A 19,709-nucleotide genomic window follows, 5' to 3' on the forward strand; every position below is an offset into this window, starting at 1 on the left:
GGGGAAGGCCAGGGCACGTCTCCGCGGTGTGCCTGTACGGGAGCCGCCCTGTCTTCCCGAGCAGGGAGAGAGCTGCAGAGTGAGGCTGGCAGGCTCCACCGTTAACACCCCGTTGGCTTCCATGGAGCCGGGGTTCGCTCCTGCACTGTAGGCTGACTTTTGCAACAGGAAAAGGACCGCGGCCTCTCCGTGGTGAGATGCTGGGCACAGGGGCGAGGCCACAGTAGCGGGCTTTCCAATTTCCAGGGGAAGGCACCTGTGCAGAGCCCCTTCCAGGCAGAGCCCTCTGGCCCTGGGCCTGGCCGTGCACCTGACTTTAAAAGCAGGTTCGGCCAGCCAAAACCGGTTTGGCTCAGGGATAGAGTGTAGGTCTGCAGACCGAAAGGTCCCAGGTTCGATTCTGGTCAAGGGCAATGTACCTTGGTTGTGGGCATATCCCCAGTAGGGGGTGTGCAAGAGGCAGCTGATCGATGATTCTCTCTCATAAATGTTTCTAATTCTCTATCCCTCTCTCTTCCTCTCTGTAAAAAAATCAATGAAATATATTAAAAAAAAAAAAAAAAAAGCAGATTGGGCCAACCGGCCCCTCTGCACACGCACGGCAGCTTGAAGGGGCAGGAATCTCATTAAGGAAGAACTGTGGACCCATCGGACTGCATCCTGTTGACTCTGCTAACCTCCCATCTGTGGCCTGTGATTCTTTAATGTGGGGAGTGGTCACTGGAGAAGAGAGATAGAAAGAGGATTGAGACAATGGCTGCATATGACACGGAATAGCAAGGACTTGGAGGCCACTGGTCTAGACCATCTCCTGGCCACCACAAAATGAGACGTTCTGTTCCAGGCCCCCAGGCTTGGTCCAGAGCAGCTCCAAATCCAGCGTGTGGGACTCCTCCTAGTCGCTCCGCAGGCTCCAGCTCAGGGGCTCTGCTGGCCCCTCCTACCCTCCTGTCTGTGTCCATGTCAGGAAAGGTTAGAAGTCCAGGGTTAACCGGGGGACCAACAGGGAGGAGGGCCACACATGTCTTCAGGGAAACACCCGCACCCAGGATGGAAGGGAAATGACAGAGGCGGCTTAGAAAGACTCCCCCTGGTTCAATACCATCGGTAGACTGCCAGACCCCAGGGGCCATGGCTGTGTAGGCTGGGCAGAAAGCATTTCACGTGGCAGGCAGGTCGCAGCTGCTTCAGCGGGTGCTGGCTGCCACGGTGACCCTCTTTTTGATGAGTATGGTTGAATCAACTCCCCTCTCCCCCCGCCTTTGGGCTTTGCTCCCACCATGCAACACAGATTGAAATACTGGGGTGGCAGGCCGTGGCAGTGGGGGCTGTGCTGGGGGGGGGGACCACGGGGACCTTCCATCTTGTTAATGTAACACTTCCTTACGTGACGGGAGCCGAGCGCGCCGGTAATGAATTTCTCCTCCGGTAATCATTCACTGGCGCCTGGCGACCTGAGTGTTTTTGCTGTGCTACTCATTTCCAGACTTTCGCCGTGACTTGTCAGCACCCAGCAAAAATGAATCGGACGCGACCCGTCTCTCCCCACGATGCACTCCCCAGCTGCCTCTCCTCTCAGTTGGGAGAAGGAGTGGGTGGGACCACCTGGAACGGCAGACACGGACTCCTCCTCGGCCGCGGTCCAATGCCAGGCCCGTCATGCAGGCAGATGGACGCGGGCGAGCCAAGCCTGTGGGCGCTCCTGTTACACGGAGCCACGTTCTTTGGTCCACACGGTCCCAAAGTTGCCCTTGCCATTTGCACCTGTTGTTTCTCGCTGTGCGATGAGCTGCGCAGGCAGTCTCTTCCATGGAGAAGACATGGGTGCACAGGATGGTGCAATTAGGCATCTGGGCACCCCATGGGTCCTTACCAACTCTGGTGTGAAGAGGCACTGATGGCGGGGGACGAGGCTACCGTCTGAGTCACACGCGTGAGCGTCGCCATCTGCAACTGTAATTCGAGCCACGTGGTCAGTCGTAAGAAGGGGTTTATCACCAGCTTTTACTGCGTCTGCGGGTCGTGATGATTAAGCAACAGATGGGAAACCCAACCACGATTTCCAATCTCTGCCTCTTCGCTGATGGGGAGAGCGAGGGCTGAGGGAGCACGGTGTGGTCTCTGTCTAGGGCTGAGTCTATAATTAGAGAGGCACCCCCCGATTTTCCGCGTCTGTCTTGTACACTCATTCTTACCAGACCACAAACACTGATTTTTGGCTATAAAAGGGTGGTCCTGGGAAGGTCCTAGGATAAAAAGAAAGCCCCTCATTTAGGGTTGTCAGATAAAATACAGGATACAATTTCAGATAAACAATAAATAAACTTTAAGTGTAGGTATGTCCTAAGTATTACACAGGAGTTTATTTTTAAGGCAAGTTGCTTAACATTTTTTTTCTATAAAAATGCTTTTTAAAATTGTGGTAAAATATACATAATATAAAATTTACCATTTTAACCATTTTTAAGTGTACAATTCAATGGATCTAACTTCTTTCACAATGCTGTGCAACCATTACCACTATCAATTTCCAGAACTTTTTCCACAGTGGCTGCATGGGATATATATTTTTTAATATATTTTATTGATTTTTTTACAGAGAGGAAGAGAGGGGGATAGAGAGTTAGAAACATCGATGAGAGAGAATCATCGATCAGCTGCCTCTTGCACATCCCCTACTGGGGATGTTCCCGCAACCAAGGTACATGCCCTTGACTGGAATTGAACCTGAGACCTTTCAGTCCACAGGCTGATGCTCTATCCACTGAGCCAAACCAGTTTTAGCTGCATGGGATATTTTTATTTGCTAATTCCAGCAACCCTCCAAGTTTGCAACAGTTTTTAGAGCTGAATATATTTGACCTAAATTATCATATATCATCTCTCTGTATAAAAAGCCAGTGACTGTAACAGCATCATGACCATAATGACCGTTAGACCAGAACCACCATGGCTCCCCACTGGGCTGGCCCTGCCCCCCAGCAAGTGGTTAGGGGCACCCCTACACAACAAGATAGGGTGCAGGTTTGATGGGGGAAAGTCAAAGAAATAGCGGGGAAGGTCTTAAGGGTCTGTGGGTTTGGGGTGGTCTGTCCAGAGTAGGTTTGGAGTGTTTTGGGGAAGGAAGAGGAAGATCTGATTAGAAAACGGCATCACCGCTGGCTTGACCCTGAAATGGCGCTGCTGGCTGAGCACCTGCTGAAGCCGCTGCCCACGAACAAGCAGTTCGAAATCAGGCCCTTCCTGGAGTTGGTGTCCCACCTGCCACCCTTCTTTGATTGCCTTGGGTCCCCAGTGTTTACACCCATCAAGGCAGACATAAGTGTTAACATCACGAAGATCAAAGCTGAGTACAACACCGATCCAGCCAAGTTCCGGACCCTGCAGAACATCCTGGAGACGGAGAAGGAAATGTATGGAGCAGAGTGGCCCAAAGTGGGAGCCACACTGGAGCTGATGTGTCTGAAAAGGAGCCTCTGCTTCATCTAGGTCTTCCTACAGAGCATCTGTGATGGGGAGTGGAATGAGAGCCACCTCAACCTCATCCTTGTCAATGACCCCCAAGGCCTACGAGATGGTGCTCAAGAAGTACCATCGCTGGATTGTGCAAAAAAAATCTTCCAGGCAATGCTGTATGCCAATCCCTGGAGTGTGACTTCCTGAAAATGCTCTGCAAGGGCCAGAACATGACAGAAGAGGACTGCCTGTAGAAGGTCTGCCTGCTTCTGGTTAACTACATGGCCACCACTGAGGTCATCTACGAGATATACACCAAGATGAACGCCGAGCCCAGCTATAAGGTGTAGGAGTGCCCAGAGGCTGGCACTCCCAGAACACATAAGCTAGAATCACTGTGAGGCAAATTGGCAGGTCGCCTTCTGTCCACCATGCTCTCCCTCCTGCCTGTCCCAGTCATCTGACTCACCCTGAGGTTTCAGCTCCATTGGACATGATGCTCAGGGGTGACTTACCCAATCCGCTCCCACACTCACAGCTCTCTGCTCTTCACTTCATGGCTCCTGCCATGATGGTTATGACAGTGTTGTGTGGTTATTCGACTCACAAAGTCTCTTCTCTCTAGATTGTAAGCTCTCTGAAGGCAGGGACCACATCTGTTACACCTATTGTCTCCTAGTATCTAGCAAGGCACATAGTAGGCATTTAATATGAAATATGTTGAGGATATGAATTAAATCGTGCATAAATTCTTCCCTCAAGAACTAGTAGAAGATAGGCAAATAAGCACATCAACATCTATGTAAACAGGCACGAGTGGCGGGCCCGGGAAACAGCAATTTTGCTGAGAGAGAGCTTGGATTTGGGCCAGCTCTCCCATAGAATCAAGCCCAAGGGTGTGCTCCCGGCCTCTCTGCAGAAGGGAGTCTGAGAGAACTCAGGACCGGGAGCTTTCCCTCCCTGAGTGTCCGACACAGATTCAGACAACCAAGCAGAACTATCGCATCCACTGGGCTGCCCGAGCTGAGGGCTCAGAATTAATTTAGCCCAATGCCCATGTTAGAGATGGGAAAGCCAAGATGTGCATGACCTTCCCAAGGACACAGAACAAGAGGCAGAATGGAGAACCCTGGTTCCCCCAAGCTCTGGGACTAGCGCTCTCCCACCTCCTCAGCGTGTCCAAGTTCAAGGGTAAAGGAGCATCGGTGGGTTTCAAAACCCTCTCAAGCTTTCTTTGAACTTCCACAAGATTTAAAATCAATTGGCTGGGAATAGAAACGTAACTTCTCAAGAGGAGGTGAGATGAGGGGGCTGGAGGAGAAAAGCAGGGACGAGAGAAAGCCAGTCCAGAAAGGCCGCCTGCCTGCCTGGCTCTGGAGTCCAGACCACAGGGTGGTTATGTGTGGGGCTTGGCAGTGCAGCCAGGCAGCCCGCGGGCGCTCAGATCCCAGTGGAGGCAGTCTGGGCTGCAGGATGGAGATTTATTAGCAGAGCTGTGCTCCAAGCCACGGCAACCTGGCTCTGCTGCTGATTCCCAGAGGCCTGGGGTGGAGGGAATGGGGTTGGAGGGAGGGAGGGAGGCTCTTGAGGTCGTTTGAATTGGGCTAGAGGAGGGTTCATACCTGACCACAGCTCTCCAGGCCTGCTGTTTTGGTGAGGAGCCCAGAATGGAGCACCCCAAGTCCCTGGCCTGGGCTTTACTTCTCTGCTGGTACCTCTGTGTGCAAGGACTGGCCCTTAGGTCAGAGCTTTGCATTGTGTGGGCCTGCTCAGGCTGGATCCTCTGTGGAGAGAGGGCCTGCTCACCTGGGGCCACCAGGCAGGTGGAGTGTTGAGCACAGGCTCAGAGCAGCTGAAGGTCTTTCTCTCACAGCCCGCGAACAGCAGGCCTGCATGCAGTTGTCCTTTGGGGTTTGCTGGCAGGGGAGAGAGGATCATTGCTGGATAGGCTGCAGGAACAGCTTGGCTCAGGGCTCCCTAGTGGTCTCTCGCCCAGGTGTTCAGGGAGAACACAGAAGGCATGTCCTTCCTCCAAGAGCTCCTCTCAAGGTCACCGAGAAAATGAAGGGCTGAAGAGGACCAGCCTTGGCCGGGAGGGAGCAGGCTTTGGGGCTTGGGAATTCGGAGAGGTGGGAATTCAAGGGCAAGCGTGCCTCTGCCTTAGTCCTTAAGCTTCTTAGGACCCTTCTTGATTTGCTGATGGCAACTGGCATTAAAGGTATCATGACGTCCTGACAGGTGTAGCTCAGTAGTTGAAACATTGGCCTGAGCACTGAAGCATCATGGGTTCTGTTCCCAGTCAAGGGCACATGCCTGGGTTGCCGGTTCAATTCCTGGCCCAGATAGGGGGCATGTGGGAGAGGCAACTAATAGATGTTTCTCTCTCACACTCTTTCTCTCTCTCCTCCTTCTTCTCGCTTCCACTCTCCCTAGAAATCAATGTAAAAATTATCCTCCAGTGAGGATTAAAAAAGTTGTATAAAGGCACCCCCCCCCCCCCCCCCCATTAAAAAAAAGTTACTGTGAAGGCAGAGGTGGACAGAAGGGAGCTCAGAGAACCTGCATAGGTGGCATTTCATATTTTGATAATCACCCCCTCATCTCACACCCTGTACCCCGGGGGGGCGGATATTTTCCCCAGGAGTTTTGTTTAGCTCAGCCTAGGGGTACAGCCTGAAGCTTGGGAGAATGGGAACACACTCATCCTTCCATTTCCTCTTCATGCTCCCCTCCTGGGGGCTCTACCCCCACCACCAGCGTTGTGGGGACAAAGGCACCGTGGCATCCAGATGGACCCTGTTTCCCTCAAGGATGGGCCTGCTCCAACTTCATTTCACTGCCTCCCCTGAGCACCGAATAAACATTTCCAAAGGATACCGATAAGGAAAAAAAAAAAAAGAGAGAGATCTTATGTAAACACTAGATGGCTAGAGACCAGGAGATATTATTAGTTTACTAGGGCTTTAAAAATACCCCAAAGCTCAACTAAAGGAAAGTAGAATTTGCTTTTCATTTTACCCTCTGTTACTGTTGCGAGGGTCAGGAATACAAAAGAAGCAGGGCTCTCAGGAGACGCGGGATATTGCCAAGATCACAGCGAGGGCAGAGAGGGAAGCTGAAGAGATCTGACTCTGGTGACCTTCCGGGCCAGTGAGGAACGGGGATGGGGAGTGGGGAGCTGTTCTTTGCAGACCTAAGGAAGGCCAGGGGTGGTGCGGAGCAAACAGAGCCTTCTCCCCTTCAAGGAGCTTATCTGGCTCCCCCCTCTGTGGTCCAGGAGCACCGCAGACGTCCTCTGTATGCTGTTCCTTCCAGGTAAAAGCTTTCCTCAGGCCCTTTGCTTAGCAGACGCCTCATCTCTTCCGGTTTTAGCTTAACTATCACCTGCATAGTGAGGCCTTCCCTGGTCTGCCGTTAAGAGGTGTGTTTGTACGGATCATAGTCTTGGAAATCGACCAGGCAAGCCTTTGAGTTAAAATAGCCCCATGGGACAGGTAGCCCATTACCCATCTCCATCATATTCTTATTTTATAAAAAGCCAACCAGACAATCAACCTATTAATTCCCTGTGACAATACTGAGAAAGGTTGTCCCAGGAGTGACCAAGCATCCTGGTTTGGCTGAGGTGGAGGGGTTTTGGAAGGACACGGGACTTTCAGAGCAAGCTGGGATGATTTGGTCACCTCAAATCTCTTCATCTCTAGTAAAAAAAACAAAAACCACACACAAAAAAAACAAAAAACCAACAACACTCAACTAAATATCTCTGGTATAATGTTTATTTAAATAGTAATCTTAAAAAGGCTTTATACAAATCATATAAACACAGTTTGACATTGTTGTTTAATTTTTACATTGAAGAATCACAGTAAAAGCTCTCAAGTTCCCGTGATCTGGCTCAGCCAGCGAATGGTCGAATACCTTTAACTGCAAACCCTGGAAAAGCTAACCTGTGTGATGGTTGAACTTCTCCCCTTGTTTTCTTGCCATTCATGCTCATTCCTTGGACCCTCATCCCTGTCAACTCCTCATTCCCATCTAAGAGAGAAAAGCAACCCTGTGGCCCCATGGCCTGTCTAGTCCTGGAGAGAGTGGAGGTAACGTGTCATTCAGTACAAGGCAAAAAAGGAGATCAATACTGTGAGGGGAGTTTCCCAAAGGGAGTGACTTAAGGAGACGGATCAGCCAGCCCAGGGCGCCCTCTGGCCAAGTTATAATCCATGATTTTTCTGTCTTGCCAGAGACCAGCCTCCAGCATTGGTGAGGTATCTACATGCAGCCTTGGGGAGCCTGCTCTTGTTCAGCATTCAGGGCCCACCTGGGGCTTCACGGAGAACACGGACACAGAGGGATGCAGGCCGAGTTGTACATAACTTAGAGGTGAACTGCAGGCTGGAGACAGGGTAGGTCTCTGGGGAGCTGTAACATGGTCCATTGGGCATGAGACAGCCAGCCCCCCAGAGTAGACATTTGAACTTCTTCTGCAGGCTGCTCCTGGAAATCCCCAGGACTTGCTAGCTTCCTGAACATGGAGCTACACGGGAAGGCAAAGAGGAGGGTAGGCCACTTAAACACTTGCTTCTGCCGTACGCCCAGCGCGGGGTGGGCCTCCAGCTAAGCCCTCGGGCTTGACGGCTCTACTTTGCACCTCTAACTACCACTGTGCCAGCGAGTGCTGAGATCAGCCATTAACTCAGGCCCTCAGTCAGAGTCAAAGTCACAACAACACCACTGAGTCCCACGTGACCATCCACATACACAGTAGCTACAGAGAACTCAAAGGCGGCACAGACACATACACATGTAGGAATAAATAGCTGTCGGCACGAGTCTCTCTCTCTGCACACAAAACATGGTGACGTTCCACTGGAACCAGCGTTTCCATGAGTTAACTTTACAGGAACTGCCAGCCCCATTCACCCTTCCCCTCCCACCTGGGTATGAGACACATGAGATTGGGGGTGACCATAGCAGCAAAAATGGTCTGACAGTTTATGCGATAGGCTGGGCACGCTGGGTGAGTTTCCACCAGCACACAGGTAAACCTTAGGCATCACGACAAAAGCAGATTTGGATCTCAGTGAGGACAATCCTATCCTTCACACAGGTTCATCCGTTCCTGACGCGGCCCCTTCTGGAGCAGGTGAGAGTCATCTGGACAATGACTGCCACGTGGGCAGGAGGGTTCATTCCATTAGTAGGTCAGCGGGGAGGTGGGGAAGCTGGGTGGGGAGCCACTGGGGTTAAGAAAGAAGGAATGCCTTAACTTGTGTGATATTCACCGATTTTGACATAGAGGGAAAACACATTTTTCTTCACTTTTTCAAGGCACTTAATAAAAAAACACATGGATTGGTGCGTGTATGTGTGTGAGAGAGCATTGGTTTCTCTGGGGTTCAGGCAAGGATGCCAGCATTTTGGTTCACAGTGTTTGCAGACTTCCGGCGAGACGACGTGACATCCTGGCCCGGCCTTCCTGAAAGGTGCAGGTGGTGGCCGTAACCCCAAGAAGAGATCAACGTTGACTCCCGTCTGCTCAGCCTTTGCCATCACACGATCAGGGGCTGGACTTCTTTTCCCTCCCCACTGCCTCTCCACCTGGGGGTGGGGGTGAGGGGGTGGGAGACCAGGCACATCGCACCAACAGAGAATACAGAGCCTGTGTCTCCCCACCCCACCTCTGAGCCTATCAAACGAGGCCTTTCCTGGGCCTTATAGACAACTGTGGGGTGTGTGTGTGTGTGTGTGTGTGTGTGTGTGTGTGTATGTGTCCATGTCTTAGGAGAACGAGGAGGAGGGAAAAGAAAAAGCAGAACCACCCCCGGAGGCCCCGCACGGAGCCCCACAGCCACACATCCTGGTCTGAACGGCTCCTGTTCACAAAGCTCGTTAAGGCTCGTCCACGTCTCGCGTGGAGGTGCTTCCGCGGGGTTTGATGTGTGAAGTTTCCTTTCTGTTTTGTTTTAAATCGCATGTAGGAAAGGGCTGTTCGTGCTGACCCCAAAATGGCAATTTTCCCCTGGATAAAAAAGTTAAAGGCAACGAAATCCTACGTAAATGCTAGCACGGGGCGCGCAGCGTGCAGGGTCGGCGGCAGGGCCTTCGCCACAGCGGATCCCGTGAGCCATGAGAAGATCAGAAGACGGGATGAGCTGCACGGCTTGTTTTTTTTTCTTTCTCCCCCTAAAGGTGGGAAGTGTGGAGAGACCCCTTTGCTTTTCAAGTGTTGATGAGAAACAGAAAGCAGAGAATAAGGGTCCCCCTCTGTGTCTATGCCAGAAAAGTCATTCTCTTCTGCCTCTTTGAATTGCTCACAGACCGAAGAAATAAAATATAACAACAACAACAACAACAACAACAACAAACTCACAAACAAAAGAGAACTGTGACCCCAAAGAGATGAGCTCCCGTCTTTGTCCCAGCAAGGACTCGCCCCCCCTGCGGTGCTAGGTGGGTCGTGCCCACCCCTCCCCCATGCAGCTGCATCTCCCTCCTCCCTCCACTTGCCCGCCCCTCCTGTCCACACCTCCGGCAATTCTGGATCGGTGTGATCGAGATTATGGCATTCAGTTTCCAAAGGGAAAACAAATTGTAATCTTCCACCGGCCCCTCTCGCTGGAATGAGACGTCAGATGTGATTTGGGTGCAATCCGTCAGGCCTCGGAGCAGCACTTCTGGTGGTTCATCTTGACCTTGTGCTTGAGGCCGTCGTAGAGCTCGAAGTTGTAGTTCTCCAGCGTGGTGCAGCTGCGGGAGCTCAGGCCCGAGTAGGAGCAGGTGCAGTAGAGCAGGAGCCCAGCACACGTGGCCCCCAGAAGGACGCCCAGCGAGCTCATGGCGATGATGGTGATGAGGATGGGATCCAGCGTGTAGAGCCAGCTCTTCTCTTTGTCGGCCGCGGGGGTGCTGGACCCAGAGGTGGAGGAAGAGGAGTTGCTCCAGTCCACTTCGTACTCATCTAGGACAGAAAGCACAGGGCAGATGGCAGGGCGAAATGGCCGAGCCTCCCCAGCCCGGCCCACAGGTTCTGCAGAGCGTGGGTGGGAAGCCGGGATTTACACTGCGTGGCTTCAAAGCCCAGCCCTGCCACTGCCTCGCTGTGTAACTTTGGGAAAGTTATGGAACCTCGCTTTGCCTCAGTTCTCTCATCTGTAAAGTGGGGATATTAACCAAGTCTACCTCACTTGGTTGCTAGGGGAACTACATGAATATGTATAAAGTGGTAGTGTCCAGCATATAGTGAGTATAGTCTAAGTATGTGAGCCTTAGTAATTTCACTAATGCTAAGTAAAGACGTATAATAACAGAACTTTCAGGGCGCCTTTGGAGCCCCTGGGGTGGCCCCGTGTCTGGGCACCCTTCCTTCTTTGCCTCCTCATCCCTGTCTTCCAAGTGCTTCAGGTTAAATGGAAGGACAGGCTGAGACTATGCTCACAGGAGGAGTGTCTGTAGACCATCCAAGCGGCAGATGTCTCCCAAGCCACCAGACTTCACTTGACACCGTCTTATCTTACTAATGGGCTGAATTATGTTCCTTCCCCAGAGTCATATGTTGAAGTCTTAAATCCCAGAACCTCAGAGTGTGACCTTATTTGGAGACAGGAACTTTACAGAGGTAATCACCCTGAAATAGGGTGGGCCCTAACTCAGAGTGACTGGTATTCTTATAAAAAGGAGAAACCTGAGACAGCCCGAGATGGCAGATCGCCACGTGGATATAGGGATGGCCACGTACAAGCCAAAGAGAAGGGCTTGTAACAGATTCCCCCTCACAGCCTCAGAAGGAACCCACACTGTTGACACCTTAATCTTGGACTTCAGTCTCCAGGATGATGAGAAATACACTTCTGTTGTTTAAGCCACCCAATGTGGCCAAGGCACGAGGCACCCATGGCTTATTTTGTGGGATTTCCTGATACTTCCATGAAGAAAGCAGGGTGATCTATCTATCTATCTATCTATCTATCTATCTACTAGAGGCCTGGATCACAAAATTCGTGCAAGGACTCAGCCCTCACAGCCCTGGCTTTGTCCAGAAGGTGGTTCAGCTGTCTGGTCTAATTATCATATTATACTTAAAAAAAAAAAAAATATATATATATATATATATATATATATATATATATGTGTATATATATATATATATATATATATATATATATATATAAAATTGATTTTTTACAGAGAAGAAAAGAGAGGGATAGAAAGTTAGAAACATCGATCAGCTGCCTCCTGCACACTCCCCACTGGGGATGTATTATACCTACAACCAAGGTACATGCCCTTGACCGGAATCGAACCCAGGACCCTCAGGCTAACGCTCTATCCACTGAGCTAAACTGTTTAGGGCTATTATTATAGATATAGATGATGAAATCGAGGTTTTAAGATATTAGGTGACTAGGTAACTCACTCAGGGTCCCAGTCAGCAAGCAGTTGCAGTGAGTCTTGCAGGCTTCCTGCAGCCTCCTGTCTCTCCCCCTCCCCCCCACCCCCCGTGCTCGTTGCCTGATCCACTGCAGCCTCTCCGAGGAGGCCAGTTGCGCAGCTTTGCCCATAAAAGGAGCCTTAGCCTGGATTTGCAGGCAGAGTCTGCGTTCAGTTAACAAGGTGCTGTTTGGATTAGTCACTCTGTTTCTATAACTACACTTGAAGTGTTTGATTAAGGTCGGGTGAAAGCAGCTGCTCTATAAACTGCTCTTCTTAAATGCATCCATCTTGGTCTAAAGGCTGTTCTCCGAGGGGGACCTTTGCGATCTCTCCTGGAGATCAGCTCTGGCACCCAGAAGAGCCCGGAGAGACCTGTGCTGCTCCGAGCCCAGGGAAGAAATGACATCTACATGTTTACTCAGTGGCCCTTCAGTCGGGATTCTCACTTCAGCCTCTTGTGCCTGAAGTGGGAAAACAGAGCTTGACATAAAATGAAAACACGAGTTGGGCAGTGTGGGAAAGAAACATGGATCTTGCAGGAAGTCCCAACTCGGAGTCTTGGAGAGTGTGAGAAGGGCCCCTACACGCCAAGGAACTGGCAGCCGCAGCAGGCCTGGGAGGGTAGTCACACTGACGCTCATTCACTGAGGCACTTTTTGGAAGGAGGTTAATGGGTTCAAGCAGAGACTCCTGTAGGGGACCCTGGCCTTCCCTTCTCAAGGGTTTCTCCAGATTTGAAGTCCATCAATGTTGAAAGTTGCCCGAAGTAGGGGACCTGTTTCAGATTAGGCAGAAGGGACTCGATATACTTTCTAAACTCTAAATTTGACCTTGACAGAGCAATTGGTGGTTTCTGGCCCTCTTCAGCACGTCTTTATAACCAAACTTGAATTTCATGATTATCTGCTAAATCATAGTAATACTCACCAACAATTTCATCTTCATAGCCCTCTCTCCCATGTACTTCTGGGATGTCCACTGTAATGAAAAAGGAAACAAACAAATCAAGTTATAACCAGTTCTATCACCATGGCTACAAGGCAGAGACTCGACCTTTCTGAGAACGACTCCTCAGTATGTTGGCAGATCAAGCATCCCATCTGCTTCTAGATCATGTTGCAGGCATATTAACGGAGCCTTTCCCCTCAAAGGATCTATCTTTATGTTCAGTAACCAGAAGAACAGAAACAACAGGAAAGGTCTTTAGTGCCAGGTAAATCCTCACTTGTGTCTTTATAATGATTGTTATTCATTAGCAATATAGGTCTGAGTTGTCTAAGGCAACTTCAATGACATTGCATGTCCATCCTCGGCTGTCATCTAGTATAACATACTGACCCTCCTTATATGATGATGTATCTAAGTGGACACAAAATACGAGAGTTTTTCTCCTCTGGATTTCAAATAAATGTATGGTAATATAAGAAAGTTATGTTCCATCATTACATGCTTCAATGTAGATGTAGAATTGGAAAGAATGTCATGCCTATTCCCCTTCACATATCTGTGATAATATCTCCCATCTTTCCTTACCCGTCTATTTTTCTGTTGGCTTTCTTCAGTTTAGAATAGATCAAACATGGGCATCCAATCTGACTAGCCCAGTCTTGAATACAACTGAGTTAATTTACTCTGAATTTTCTCCAGTATTATCACTATCTTTTTCTTTTTTTATGATAATATTTTGGGGAAGGGGGTAATACAGGTTTTTCTATTCACTATGCTGTCTATCTTATAGAAATCAGAGCCAATAAAATTACCTGTCTAAAATGGAGAAACATTAGAAAAGAGAATCAAATATGTGGTGAAGAACAGGGTCTTATCACTTCTTCCAATCTCACAAGTTAATTATGCTTGTTCCGGCTGTCAGCAAAATAACACAAGGGAATGTATGTGGCCCTTTGAGAGTTCTATTCAGCCCAAAGTCAGGTGGACAACCTTGAAGTCAGCACTGTAAATTGATACGTCGAAATCAAGGCTTACCACAAAACCCAAATCCTAAACAGCTAACGTATCAAACAGAAGGAATAAAAAGAGCTTGAGGCCAGCCTGAACTTCTCCATGATCAGCAAAACATCTCAGGGAAAGATCTACTTGACCGTGACCTGAACTGAAGATCCAGCCATCACGGCCACACATAAAATTCAGACTTTCCTTGGAGGTGCTAGTTTTAATCACATTACAACCTCATCCCTGGCAAAAAACATTCTTATCCCCTTGGTCGCCCAGAAGAGATGCACAAAACAAGGTGCCAAGACCCCACTTGAAAGGATCGACGCCATTGGCACCAATCCTCCATAAATCCAGCCTGCTCCTGGTCTGTTTATAGCACAGCAACTGGCACCTGCAGGCTGTGCCAGCCTCCCCTCCTCGGCGCCCATCCCCTGCATTATTCTCCATCTACAATGCAGACTGTTTCCCTGGAAGGAAGATGTGGACACGAATCAACAAGAGGCAGGTGGTGTCTGTCATGGGGATCAAACCAAACTTGTGAAAGTCAACCTGGAGATTTTTTATTTTTAACCTTATGAAAAATAAAACAAACAAGGGAGAAAGCCATCCCATTTCCAACCATGAATGGTCTTAATACCTTCACGGTTAAAAGATGCAGAACATTGGATGAGACTATGAATGAGCCAGAACAAAAATTGTGGGACTCCTATCTGTGAAGTTTGGGCCAAATCTTGCTCTTGGTCTTTACAAGGGATGTGATGAGTTCTTGGAGGCTAGACTGCCATCTTGCTCCATATCACACCCTCAGAGAAGAACTCTGAAGACACTATTGAGGATGGTCTGGAAAGGGGTGGAGGTTGCCTGAGTCTTAAAAAAAAAAAAGGGTTAGAGGGTGGTGGTATCTATGAAAACATTTTGTCCTAGGTACAGTAGTCGGCAAACTCATTAGTCAACAGAGCCAAATGTCAACAGTTCAATGATTGAAATTTGAGAGCCAAAAACTTACTTCTGCGCATGGGCTATGAAGTTTCAATTGCCTGCAGGTAGTATTCTGTGGAAGAGGCATACTCAAGGGGCCAAAGAGCCACATGTGGCTCGTGAGCCATAGTTTGCTGACTACTGTCTAAGGAGATCTTAGCCTCTTGTCTCTGGAGGCAGAGGACTGGATGAGATGACCTCCTAAGAATCGGTCCATTTCTAAGAAACTGGACCAATGAAATTGGTCTGTGAAATTGATTGCCTAGATGTGGCTGATAGTTCTGCACCTGGAGAATTAAAGTCTACTTAAGGCGAAGAACACATTAGAGGCTTGACTTGGCTTTTGACTGCTTCCAGCAGATTGTGTGAGTGGAAAGGGGTCGGAAAGAGGATAAGTTAACAACATTTTCAAACATGCATCTGTTCACCAAGCCTTAAAGAAAGAATGGCGCACTGGGGAAAACCCAAATAAAGGAAACATTTGTACATAAACAATTTAATTTGATAGCAATTTTCTCTAGTCCCTTTGCTAATATTCTTGATATCTGGGTTTGATTAAGAGCTTTCTTTCTCAAAATCCTCTTTGACCTTCACATGCCACCTTCCTTTTCTGTTGAGCCTTGTAGGTAAACCTCAGCCTGTTGGCATCAATGAGAACCTGGTGGAACCTGGTTCCACCAGGTTCCTGTAGTTCTAGCAAAGATAAGGCAAGGAGAAGGGAGAAGTAATGAGTGAGGAGCTCAAGGCAGAGAGTGGAGGCAGCACCTCCCTGAGAAGGAGACCTAGCTTGAGAACTGAGGCAGATAGCAAAACAAACAAACAAACAAACAAACAAAAAAACCCCACAAAAAAACAAAAAAAAAACAACAACAAAAACACACAAAAAACAAAAAACCAAACAGGTGGGGTCTACGGACCTGGAATTTTGTTTTTAGATTTTTTTTTTTTATGAGGAAAAACTTGAAAAGAACCTGCCAGGATTCTGTTGTAGGGAGTGGTTATGAGTGTCAGATGGATGAGGAAAAACAGAATGGGCCACACATTTAGAACACAGGTCAGGGATGGATCTTACCACCCACATGACTTCCACTTTCAACCTTTGTGCTTATATGACCCTCTTTCCTTTTGGGCCCCCGTAGGGGTTCAATCTCAGGCCAATCTGACTGCAAAGCCTAAAATCTGACTCTCAGTGCTGCATCAGGGCCAGAGGAGAGCCCACCTCCCCTCGTCCGCTCTCAGGTTCTCTGGGTGTGGGCAGGACACTACAATTGCCTCCATATAATCATTACCCCATCCTAACAGAAATAAAGGTCTTGGATCCGAGTCTCCTGGATACACACCCTCCCGAGGTGTACGTGCTTCAATGGCTCACCACTTTGATAGGAACTAATGAAGGTCTCTCCTGAATGAGAAGATGTGGCTATCTGAAATTTGGGGCTTCACATATTTCTCTGATAGGTGTTCCTCAAAGAGGAAAGGCGGATTTAAATTGTTCTTCATTAACTAGCTAACTAACCTATCAACCAACCATCGCTTATTACGAGGGTTTACTAGGTGCCCAGGAACCATATTGAGGACTTTGGGAAATGAAGATGTATGGGACCAGGTGTCTGTAATCAAGGCCCTGTGTGGTTGGGAAACAGAGACTCACCCACAACAAAATGGTGTACAAGAAAGGGGGGCATTGTGCAGGGGACTCCTGCTGCTGCTGGAGCACAGGATGGGGATTGGGCAAAGGAGGCTGGGCCAGGGCCAGGAAAGAAACCCGAGAGTGAGGAGGAGGACACTTCAGAATTAAGCTGCAAAATGGGGGCTGGAGGTTGTAGGAATGGTTTCAAATGTGGCACTTGAAGCTTTTGACTCATACACTGATTTTGGGCTCAAATTCATTTTTACCAGATTCTCTTTGAGGAATCCAAAGAGATTGCCTTGCCCTACCACAAATCCTCCACCCTGTACTTCCCTACCCGAGAGCCAAGTCCGTCCCCTCTCCCTGCACCCACTGCTGCAGACCAGCACAGTGAGAGGAAGAAGGGCTCCTGTCGACCAGAAGGTATTTTAGTAGAATTAGAGCAATCAAGCAAGCCTTCTTAAAACAAAACCACAATCCAACTAAACACGGCCATATTTATATGGACCTTGAACCTCAGACGGAAAGTCCTCTTGCTTCCGAGGAGTTCTTTCTTTAGCATCACTGAGAGGTGGGCTAGGTACACAGTGATGAGTGATTCAAGGTCTCATCTATCTCCCATTTTCCTGATTTTTCAGAGCAGGAGTCATTAAACAACCACTGGACTTTTTCAGGAACTCCTTCCCCCTTAGAAAAGTCAAATATTCTCCAGTGTCCTTATCAGTAGATCGCAATACTATGGCATGAAGGGTGAACAGCCATACCTAGTTAAGAACCGAACCTAGTCTAAGAGATGTTTACCCCAAGGGGTCTGGAACAGTGCCTGGTGGCGTAAGACCACACATGCTGAGCAGAGGAAACACCCCAGACACTCCAACCTGAACTGGGAAATTCCCCACTGAGCATGATTTAGGCCTCAAACAAGAATGCTTTATCTCACAGTTCTTTCTTCTCTCTCCTCATTTTCTTTCTTTCTTAAATTAAGATCCTTTGGAGTTAGTTTCTTTTTCTGTTATGGAAAAATTATGACCTTCACTTTCACCACTTCTGCTCTGCTGTGGTCTACTGTGAGTGTACTGGCATTGACATTGTTCTATGTACTTTCTGTGTAGTACAGGGAGCTTCATAGGGTTGCTGAGAGAGTTAGTAGCCAAACCACTGGCTACTTTTATATGTAAGACAGTCCATCCCCAGGTCACTTCTGCACAGTGTCATTTTAAGACACTGACATACACAGGTTCTCCAGAGAGTCCCTTCCATGCCTACTCTGAGAATAGATTGAGAGGCTTGGTTGAAGCCTATGATAAGTTTGCCATCTAGAATGTGTAGCAGAGACACCCCAAGGGCCATCACTCTGTACCTGAAGGGAATATGGAGTAGTGAATTGGGGGCAGCCTGGGAACAGACTGCCTGCTTCTTTCAAAAAAAATTATTTTCATTGATTTCAGAGAGGAAAAGAGAGGAAGAGAGAGATAGAAACATCAATGATGAAAGAAAGCAAGCCACTGATCAGTACCTCCTGCATGCCCCATACAGGGGATCGAGCCTGCAACCAGGACATGTGCCCTGACCAGGAATTAAACCATGACCTCCTGGTTCATAGGTTGACGCTCAACCACTGAGTCACACAGGTCGGGCCAGATGTCCTGCTTCATGCCTGAGTTCTGCTACTCTCCCAGGTGTGAGTGCCTGGGCAAGGCATTGACCTCCCTAAATCTCTGTCTGCTCCTCTGTAGAGTAACCACGGACCTTCCCTACTCTACAACTCTATCGTCTTTCTGGACAGAAAATAAGAGAGCTCTGAGGGCCCTTCTGCTGCATGCTCTCTGAAGGAGACAAGGCGGCTTCTACAGAAAAGGGCTCCATGGCCGCACGCTGCTCTGCCCCCACCTTCACCCAACCTGTCCTCTCCTTACGTGGCTGCTCCCCGAAGGCATCGATCTTAATTAAGGTGTGCGTGGAGAGAGGGGACCATGAAAAGGACAGACAAATGGGAGCCATGGGCGTCTGTGTTTGCAATACTTGCTCATTAGGCTTAGGAACCAGTCCTGCCAATTGGCAATCCAGGAACTGATGACGTGGGTAAGCATGCCCCAATTTTCAGGCCTCCACCTTGACTGAGGCAGGGCTGATCAAATGTCCCAGGAAGCCAGCCTTAACCCCTCCACTTAACCCACTGAACTGCAAGCAGCTTTACAGCAAGGATCCAAGAGGCTCTTCCACCCCGAAAATCACTGAAACCATTCATTTTCACAGGTTCCAGGTGTCATCGCTTCCATGTTAAAGAGGAAGAAATTGAGGAAGGAGGGTAGAAAAATGCAATAAATCGTTGAACCAATCAGCAGTGGAACTGAGAGCAGCCACACTGTCAACACCTTGTTTGGGGCCTATGATTTGTTTGGGATAAGCTCTTGGCTACTTCAAGCTCTTGTTGAATTTCTCAACCCCCCTGAGCCAGCTAAATCACTGGACTGCTTAGAGGGGAGTAGCCTTAAAAAATTCTCTCAGCCACTCTGTTTTGATCCCAGCAGGAGATACAACACTCAGACCAAAATAAATGGGAAGTAATGAGGGACTAGGAGCTATTTCTTGGCTCTCCAAAGTGTTTAATTTAGCATTGGCTAAAGGTGCACCCCCCCTCCCCACTACATGCTCAATTTCCCTAATTTGGTTTGCTCATCCCAGTTGCTACGAGAAGCCAAAGGTTTAGATGCTAATCTAAACTTTGCCAAAGCTGCTCCAGAGTCAGGCTACTTGCGAGCCATTCACCCCTTGCTGGGTTTGGCTTGAGTTTAGAAACACCACCGGAAGATCCTTCATCCTGGGTTATTATCTCGTAGGCTAGAGCCAAATCTAATGAAAATCATGGAAAAGAAATGTTTTTCTGGTTTTTTGTTTTTTTGTTTTTGAGTTTTCAAATGGCTTCAAGCTGGAAAGGAAAAGGGGGCTTGGTTTGAGATATTGGAAGAGTCTGAACCTGAAGGTAGCCATTATTTTTTATTATTTTAGTTGAATAACTAGGAAGAAACACTAAAAAGGATTGGAAATAGCAACTGCAATGAGAAGGTTGTAAAATGACCGAATAATGCTTTCAAGTGTGGAGGCAGATGAGCAGCTGAGGCCAGCATGGTTCCACTGAGCCCCAACAATGGCGTGGAAATAAGAGAAACAGTCAGAGAAACGGTTAGCTATAAAGATGGGCTTCACAACTGCGTGGGCTGGGAAAACCCAGCCATGGGCACAGAGGGCAATTCTGGAGCCT

At 48.7% G+C, this 19,709-nt stretch overlaps 1 protein-coding gene and 1 pseudogene across 4 annotated transcripts in view; one reads left to right on the plus strand and one right to left on the minus strand.

Annotated features, from left to right (window-relative positions):
• Window positions 1–2,895: 2,895 nt before the first annotated feature.
• On the plus strand, window positions 2,896–3,806 carry LOC118709680 (annotated as a pseudogene).
• Window positions 3,807–7,219: 3,413 nt separating this feature from the next.
• NRP2 (neuropilin 2) overlaps window positions 7,220–19,709 on the minus strand; it is a 119,253-nt gene continuing 106,763 nt past the window's right edge. For 2 of the 4 annotated variants that reach the window (XM_036420871.2, XM_036420872.2), the window contains exons 16-17: window positions 12,814–12,864; window positions 7,220–10,414 (exon numbers count right to left, since the gene is read on the minus strand). In XM_036420871.2, coding sequence (XP_036276764.1) covers window positions 10,110–10,414; window positions 12,814–12,864 — 356 coding nt within the window. In that variant the 3' untranslated portion in view covers window positions 7,220–10,109. Of the gene's footprint in view, window positions 10,415–12,807; window positions 12,865–19,709 lie in introns of those variants that run through there. The other 2 variants (XR_004984826.2, XR_004984828.2) reach the window with 2 other exon arrangements.

This window comes from Pipistrellus kuhlii, unplaced genomic scaffold (genome assembly GCF_014108245.1).
Source record: "Pipistrellus kuhlii isolate mPipKuh1 unplaced genomic scaffold, mPipKuh1.p scaffold_m20_p_7, whole genome shotgun sequence".
Taxonomy (NCBI): domain Eukaryota; kingdom Metazoa; phylum Chordata; class Mammalia; order Chiroptera; family Vespertilionidae; genus Pipistrellus; species Pipistrellus kuhlii.